Source organism: Triticum aestivum, chromosome 3B (genome assembly GCF_018294505.1).
Source record: "Triticum aestivum cultivar Chinese Spring chromosome 3B, IWGSC CS RefSeq v2.1, whole genome shotgun sequence".
Lineage (NCBI taxonomy): Eukaryota > Viridiplantae > Streptophyta > Magnoliopsida > Poales > Poaceae > Triticum > Triticum aestivum.
The window spans coordinates 759,872,589-759,881,079 of NC_057801.1; the positions used below are offsets into that span (position 1 = coordinate 759,872,589).

The 8,491-nt window shown below is 45.1% G+C and overlaps 1 protein-coding gene across 1 annotated transcript; it reads right to left on the minus strand.

Annotated features, from left to right (window-relative positions):
• Window positions 1-3,219: 3,219 nt before the first annotated feature.
• On the minus strand, window positions 3,220-5,373 carry LOC123066393 (uncharacterized). The gene is made up of 3 exons (XM_044489478.1): window positions 4,863-5,373; window positions 4,040-4,136; window positions 3,220-3,454 (listed from the first exon to the last, which is right to left on the minus strand). The coding sequence occupies exons 1-3, from the start codon at window positions 4,983-4,985 to the stop codon at window positions 3,327-3,329; spliced, it is 348 nt and encodes a 115-aa protein (XP_044345413.1). The 5' UTR covers window positions 4,986-5,373; the 3' UTR covers window positions 3,220-3,326.
• Window positions 5,374-8,491: the final 3,118 nt, after the last annotated feature.

An 8,491-nucleotide genomic window follows, 5' to 3' on the forward strand; every position in this document is an offset into this window, starting at 1 on the left:
AATTTAGGGGTTTCATATATTGTGTTAGCTAGCTAATTAATAGAGAAGTGACATCTCTTATCTCCGTGCTTGGTCGACGCTACGTACTATACGTATAGAGAGGACTCGACACGCTAGCTAGTAAGCAAATGAAGGAAACCATTCAGTGTACAAGATCGTCATGAACATATATAGAAAGAAGTGATCGACCTCTCCTTCTCTGAGAGATTGGTCGAACAACAAGTTTTCGTATATCTATTCAACGCTACTAGCCACATATATATAATATAAGATCTCTTACAATCCCTAACATCTGAAGTCAAGTTCCACGTGGTATTCTCTGGCTAGATTGATGACGTGGTCAAGAAAGAATCTCGCCAATTCCTCTTGAATTTCTTTTATGCGATCATGTGGTCGAAGTTCATCCCGCATCTCCCAGAGCTAATTTAAAGAAGAGGGTCAATACATATATATGAATGAAAATCAACACAAATGATGATAATAAAATAAAATTGTGAATATTATCCACAGAAATCGTTCTCGGCTTCCTGCCACAAGCACTTTACGAGAAATAGAGGTCAATCAAACTGATAAGTAAGCATGCTAAATGGTATTGATGAAACTAGCTAGAATCAATGGGAGATGCGCGGAACTAGGTAGTAGTACTTACTTTCGGGTGTTTAAATCGCAGCTCGGTCGGCAATCCCGGAGAAATTGCGGTGAACTCTTTCCAAACCCTGCCAGACAAACAAAATAATTACTTGATATCAGGAAATGAACAAAGTTGTCGATGTGGTGCGATAATGATCGATCGAACTTACTTCTGGAGCATTCGAGTCATGTTCGCATAGTCCTTGGGATCTTTTCTTCTCGAGTCTAAGACGGTTACTACTCCCTGCTCAAGCTTAATCTCTAGGAGAATAAAGTGGAAGCTGCGCACGCATGCATAACTCATCAGTTACATTACTATAACCTCGAGTAATAAGGGAAACCAAATATGCACAAGACAGTAACACTCACTTGAAGTTGTAATGAAAGAGTATTTTATCTTTGCTTTGATTTTTGAGCAACGATTTTAGCAAGTTGTCCTCGGTTTCTATGACATTCCTTTTAACCGTCCATTCATGTATGATATTTGGGTTAATGAACCCAATGTCATTGATTTGTGCTTTTCTGCATTCGACGATCTTCAATCTGCATAATATAGTGAGGATAATTATATATACATGCAATGAAAGAGCTGAGCATAGAGACTTAATTACAGAAGTAGTACTTACAGACAATAGAAAGCCACGAGTGATTTGTCGATGACCTTTTGATTGTAGAACTGGAAAAACTCATCAATATCAACAGTAAGCAGATCTTGTCCAACGAAGTCGTGCTTGTCTTTAATTATCATCGACAAAGCATCCTTCCCAGACTTGCCGCGGGTTTCCATGTACCATTCATGGAATCTTCGCATCATCGTTGTTAGAGCAGGACTTCCATCTTTGACGAGAGGCTTCCCATACTGGTATCTGAATTCGTCCACCTCCACTGTATCAAAATGTACATCATCGCCCAGCAGGTAATCACCAAGATTGGTACCGGGCACCATCCCCAGCAGATTTGCGACGATATCGCTAGACACCTTGAGCGGGGGGCACGATTGGTTCGCCTGTTCGCCCAGCTGGGGATTTTTTTCCCACTTCTTCGTTCTACTAACCTTTTGTCACTAGAAGTAGTTCCCGAGTCCCGCGCATCTCGAAGTGTCTTTTTAAGAGCGCGGACATGGTCATCATCCGGCGGAGGCGGTGGTGGTCGCTTCAGGGCATCGATAGTGTGCTTCGCTTTCACCGGATCTATCATCTCCTTCGGAGGCGGAGGTTTCTTTGAAAAAAAGTCCCTCACTTGGGCTTTACTGATCTCCGTGTTTTCCTCCTCGGTCCTCTTGTATGGTAACTTTTCCGGAGTCTTGAGAGATGGACCGTATCTGTATTGCCTCCCGCCTCTGGCTGTACTGCTAGCAGCCGGATCGGCGGTGTCTCTCTTCCGTCGTTGCTTATGAGGCGGAGAAGCCATGTATTCCGCCGTTGCTGATGAGGCGGAGGAGGAGGCGGATTTCTCGGACATGCCGGAGGAGGCGGAGTGGCCTCACGCGCCGGAGCAGCCGGAGAAGGACGCAGAGTGCCCTGATCACTCGCCAGAGGAGGAGGAGGAGGCGGAGGAGGAGGAGGCGGAGTGCCTAAAGGAAATATGCCCTAGAGGCAATAATAAAGTTATTATTTATTTCCTTATATCATGATAAATGTTTATTATTCATGCTAGAATTGTATTAACCGGAAACATGATACACGTGTGAATACATAGACAAACTTAATGTCACTAGTATGCCTCTACTTGACTAGCTCATTAATTAAAGATGGTTATGTTTCCTAACCATAGACATGAGTTGTTATTTGATTAACGGGATCACATCATTAGTAAAATGATGTGATTGACATGACCCATTCCGTTAGCTTAGCACTTGATCGTTTAGTATGTTGCTATTGCTTTCTTCATGACTTATACATGTTCCTACAACTATGAGATTATGCAACTCCCGTTTACCGGAGGAACACTTTGTGTGCTACCAAACGTCACAACGTAACTGGGTGATTATAAAGGAGCTCACTACAAGAAATATGTCAACTTGTGACCTTGACTATTGGTCACTGAAAGGTCATTGTTTTTCATTTGCGACCTTTTTTTTGACCAAAAACAAAAGGTCAAAAGCTGAGGGTCGTTAACTGACTATAGCGACCTTCTCTGTGAGAAGGTCGTGGACGTTTACGACCAAAATATTCCTACTGTGGCGTTTTGGTCACTAGCAACCTCCCCAGGCCACGTAGGCATCCAACGTGGCAAGCTGATGTGGCACAAGATTCAGCTCGGTCTAATTCGGTTTTCTACATCGGCCTAGCCCATTAATTCAGCCTTTTTATATATGTTTTTTCCTGTCAATTTACGCTAGCTACATGGGCCAAGCCCAACAATTCGGCCTTTTTGGTTTCTAAGACAGAACTTTACGGTCCATTTCTTTTTGGGCCTCGGCCTTTTAAAAGTTGACTTCTTTTTTGGGCCTCAGCCTTTTTGCATGCTATTCACGTTTTGGGCCTTGGCCTCTACCAATAAGTAAGTACAAGTGTCCAACTCATCAACTTTCTATTTCTCACATTTTCACAGTACAAAGATACAGAACTATTTCATGACAAATATTTTAAATGAAACAAAACTATATACTTGAAATGACCAGACCAGTACAACCAGACCAGTACAAAATACAACCAGACCAATAAATATAGCCTATTACAATCTTTACATCCTATTCATACAACCAGACCAGTACAAAATACAATGAAACTAGCTATGAAGTACAACCAGAACACAAGGCATATTGATAGATAACCACCACGCTTCATCGTCTTCCTCTTCCAAATTCCAAGAAACAAAGCACCTCGCATTAGAAGGATCACGAATCAGAAGCATATAAAATCTAATGTTCACTCAGTAGAAACAAGGTGACAAACTAATGTTCCAGGAAGGTAGTTTTATATAATAAAAACAAACTAGGCACCTGCATAATCACATGGCGGTAGTTTGAGATAATAAAAACTAATGTTCCACGCATAGTCTTAGCGCTCCAACAAAGAATCAACTAAAATTACTTTCAAGCAAACATGTTGTACATCGATCAGGTTGTAAAGGACAAAAAATGAATACACGCAAGCAGGTTTTTAATCGACAAAAAATATAGAACAGTCTACATCTACAAGTAGATACAAGCTGGATTTGATCAAGACTTATAGACGGGTAAAAAAGTTGCATGTTTTAGATCCAGGACAACAATCCAATCTTTATTAGGAAAGAAAACATGTCTGTTAGCAGCAGGCTCTCTTCGATTGTTCAACCAATTGGGTGGTTTTGATCAAATATTATCGATGCAACACTTGGCATCACTAAACTACAAGTCCAAAGCATCATAAGCACTAGACAGAAATTACCATGGCTGGAGCAGAAAAAGAGAGGAGTGCTTGCTTACCAGCTATGCTATGCTGGAGCAGAAAAAGAGTTACTGGATTGGGAGGCCTGCGAGTGGAAGAAGAATCATTGCATGGTGGCGTGTCTCTGTCTTGCACCTGCGTGTGTTAGAAAGTGCACCCATCACGGAACCAAGCATATACATGACATGCCGAAAGAATAAATACCACGGAAGCAATGAAATTGAACACCAACTGCCAACAGTACTACTGCTGTCAGACTTGTTTGGATCATCACAAACCAACTAGTATAGCAGTTGGCACACGAAAGTAGCAGCAGTACATGCACCTTCCAGGTTCACATTGCACTTTCTTTTCAGGTTTGCAACAAAAGGAAGAAAGACAGAAACAACATTCTCAGACGCACTAAGACACGAAGTTGACAGCATAATATTCCCAGTCAGCCACTTAACTGGATCAATTCCCACCAAGCAAGACACAACTAAAGTAAATAGGAATACATAATGTGGATTACACAACTAAAGTCAATTTTTAGTGGAACACATAATGTGGATTACATCTTGTTTGGTTATTAAATACTAAATAGTAAGTTATATATAAATCTCACACAGATATGACCATGAACAGATACAAAGAGAACTAATTTACTCTAAAAGCTCATTTTTAGCCCCTTACACTTCTCAAACATAACCACTACCTGGAGCATCAATAAACACAAGCTAGCCTCTGAGAATATCAACATTTGCAGCAACAACTGAAATGCTAGCCCTTTCACAATGCCACAGAACCTCACCATTTACAATCACTAACAAGCTAGTGGCAAATAATCAGAGGGTCATGCAGTAGAAATGTACAGTGAGTTACCTGAGCAGAGAGCCGGTGGCAGCGGCCAAGCGTGAACGAAGCGGGAAGTGATGTCTTCGCGCGGCGGTTCAACCAGCTCATAGACCTCGCACCCCACGACCTTGCGGGCACACACGTCGACATCGATCAGGTGCTCATCCTGGAAGAAGCAGACCATGTCAGGTTGGTGAGATGGATGAGCTGTTGGAAGCTCACACAGGACGATGACAAGAACATACAGACCGCGAAGGCAAGAAGGTCAGAGAAGGAGCCCAGCAAAGCAACAATCGAATGAAGCAGGACATCTGGTAGGTCTGCCCAACCTTGATGTCCAGACATCGCGAGGACGCAACACACAACAGCCCTTTCTTGCGTTCTGCAGGTTGCAGCTTCCCTTGAGGCGTGAATATATATAGTATATCTTCCCTCATGACCCTACAGAGACAGCAGCAGAAGACATGAACAAATAACTCTGAGCAAAATGTGATGACACAAGAAGTTGACAGCTGTGCAACTTCTTCAGACTGCAAACATTAACAGGAACGCAGGCAATTTAGATGAAGCCATTGATTAGCCTCTCACAAGCAGATGAGCCTTCGTAACAGAGAGGGTGTCTGGATACCTGAGTGACCTCGCAGACGGATAGCAGCCTTGGCATCCTCGTCGGCGAGGCATTTGAGCGCCCTCTGGATCTTGCGCTCGCACTCCACAATGAGCCTGTCTATCATGTCCTCGAGCTCCCTGTCGAAATTCTCCGTCCCCTTTGATTTTACCTCCTCATAGCTACCAGGAGCTCAGGAAGGCAATGATGAACAACCACAGGCGTGCGGTGTGGTTGGGAACCAAGAAAAGAAATTACCGAAGCAAAACATGACAGAGGTGTTTAAATGAAAAGAAGGATACTCTTTCCACAGCTGCAGCGAGTGGACCTTGGGGCAGGGTCCGAGATCCATTTTCTGGCATGAGAAAAATTGGCCGAGATTAGATCTGTCACATCCCTAGCTTCTGGTAATGCACTAGTACTAGTCTTTGGTGATGCATCATGTTTACTTTTACAGAAAGTTGAAATGGGGATTGTCCAAACCCTAGCATTAAAGGAATTCACTAGGTTCACCTAAAATATTTTTAGTCAATCCAAGTGGCTTTCAAAAATGTTCATCATTTTTGGAAAATGCTGGAAACAGTAACCAGAGATGATGCACATTTTTCCATGTCATTTTGGATATTTGAACTAATACATATTGTATTTGAGTTGGAGCAAATATATGTTATAAATATATGTAATGCTTCAATAATTCTGTTATTTTGTGAGGGGCTTTAGATTATTCCTTTCAGTCCCTGCAAAAATTGTCAGAAGAAACAAAAATGATTTAGTGCTTGAACTAAATCAAAACAGATTGAAACAAATAGAAAACAATAATTAAAATAGAAACAGAGCAGGAGGGAGTACCTGTAACTTACCTGGCCTCACTTGTGAAGCCCACCAGAGAGGCCAACCCACCCACGCGGCCCGCTACTGTGCAGCCCAGCTGCCAGTCATCTTCTCCACCGCGCCAGGAGGACGCGGGCGTGTGCCCGACACGCGCCGGCCACCTCCTGCCTGCCTGCGTGCTCCCCCGATGCACTGGACGCCTCTGGCATTGCCACGCAGTCCCGTGTTCCCCTCAACCTCTCCCCTCCTCGCAGCTCTCTCTCCCTCCCCTCTCTGCTCCCTTCCCGAGCGGAGCCCGTTGCCGCCGCTCGTCGCAGTCGTAGCCACCACCGTCGTTCCACCCCACCAGAGTGACCAAAGGCTCCGCCTCGACGCCCCCGACCTCTCCATGGAGCTACGCAACGCCGGGAGCCCTGCATCGCCGCCCACGCCGTCTTCCCCATCTCCGGCCGCCCGAGATCGCCGCCGTTGATTCGTCGTCACCAAGCCATCCCCGAGCCCACTAGTCTGCTCTGCGAGTTCACCGTGAGCACCGGAATCTTTCCCCTCTCTCCCCTGCCTCGTTTGCACCGCGTAGCTATCAAATCCGCCGGAGCCGCGAGCTTACCACCGCCGGCGATGTCGCCGCCACCGCGCTAGTCGCTGGAGCTCGTGTCCGAGCACTCCATCGTGCTCAGCACGCTCCCAGTAGCACATATCACCCCACCACCGTCCTCCCCGTGCACCCTAACGCAATCCCGTGCACAACCGAACTCCGGCCACCGCCTTTGAGCTCGTGGCCGTCCACTCCGGCCACCCCCGGCCCGGCTACTGCCACCAGCCGACGCGCTGCAACACCAGCTACCTGTAGAGATCAACCACGGCTCAAACCGCTGTCTGTACGCGAAACCCGAGCAACTCCGGCGTGTTGCCGCCCCGGGTTTGGTCGCCGCCGGCTGAACTCCGGTGACGCCGACGTGGCGCACTTACTTAGTCACTAATGACCCTGCTAACAGCCCTATCTCTCACTGACTGTGGGCCCCACGCCCTTAACTAACCACGGTTAACCCCCTGTTTAGTTTAAGTTAACCACAGTGGCCCCACGCGTCGGAGTTGACCTAGCTGACGTGGCCGTTGACCGGTCCCACCTGTCAGTGAGTTAAACAACCCTGTGTCACTGACGTGTGGCCCCCACACGTCAGGTTTGACCAGCAGCAGCGTCTGTTGACCTGCTGACGTCACGGTGACGCACTGCTGACGCGGTATTTGTTTCTGGAATTAAAATAAATCAAAAATGATTTATTATTTTCAGAAAATGTCCTAAACTTCTATAAATCATAGAAAATTAACCGTAACTCCAAATTAAATAAATCATATATGAAAAATTATCATAAAAATTCAAGGAATCTATCTGTACCATTTTCATGCATGTTAGAACAACTTATAGCTGCTGTTTAGCACAAATCAATTAAAGGGCATTTAAATAATCACATATGGAGTTTGAATTTGAATCTTGTATTCAAACCAACTTCATTTAATCTGGTTCTAGTTGCATTAGCACAAAACACAGCATATTGCCATGTCACATTCATGCATCATATTGTGCATTGCATTTGATTGTGTTTTTCCTCAGTTGCCGGTGATTGCCCCCTTTCGATAGACGTGATACCGATGATGTGATCGTTGACACTGATGAAGACTCAATGTTATCTTCAGAAGTGCCAGGCAAGCAAAACCCCCTTGTTCATTCCGATAAAATCCCACTCTCTCGCCCCTGCTCTCTTTTACTACATTAGGACAACATCGATTCATCTGTTACTTGCTGCGGTAGCTGAACCCCTTTTCCCTCTGCATGACCTGTCATTCCACAGTAAATAGATGAAACCCACTAGCATGAGTAGGAGTTGTTTGAGCCCTGATGTGCCTACTCATTTATGTTTGTTTGTCATGCCTGCTACTGCTTAGAGTTGAGTCAGGTCTGATTCATCGGGGATGAATCAGAGGCGTGTGAACCTGTCCTACTGTGTGTGAGCTAATGGTGTGAACACGATTTGGTAAAGGTAGCGGTGAGAGGCCATGTAGGAGTACATGGTGGGTTGTCTCATTGCAGCCGTCCTCAGGAACTGAGTTCTGTGTTTGTGATCCATGATTCAGCTACTACCACGCATTGGGCCCGAAACCAATGGACCCTCTCGGCTTCTTGATCACCCTTGTCCTCTGTCCAGGAGTTGCAAGTAGT

Coding starts and splice junctions, on each gene's coding strand:
- LOC123066393 (XM_044489478.1), bottom strand. CDS start 4,985: ATGTCGACGTGTGTGCCCGCAAGGTCGTGGGGTGCGAGGTCTATGAGC. Junction 4,137..4,862: donor GCCACCGGCTCTCTGCTCAG/GTAACTCACTGT, acceptor TAACACACGCAG/GTGCAAGACAGAGACACGCC. Junction 3,455..4,039: donor GCTCCAGCATAGCATAGCTG/GTAAGCAAGCAC, acceptor TTCTAATGCGAG/GTGCTTTGTTTCTTGGAATT.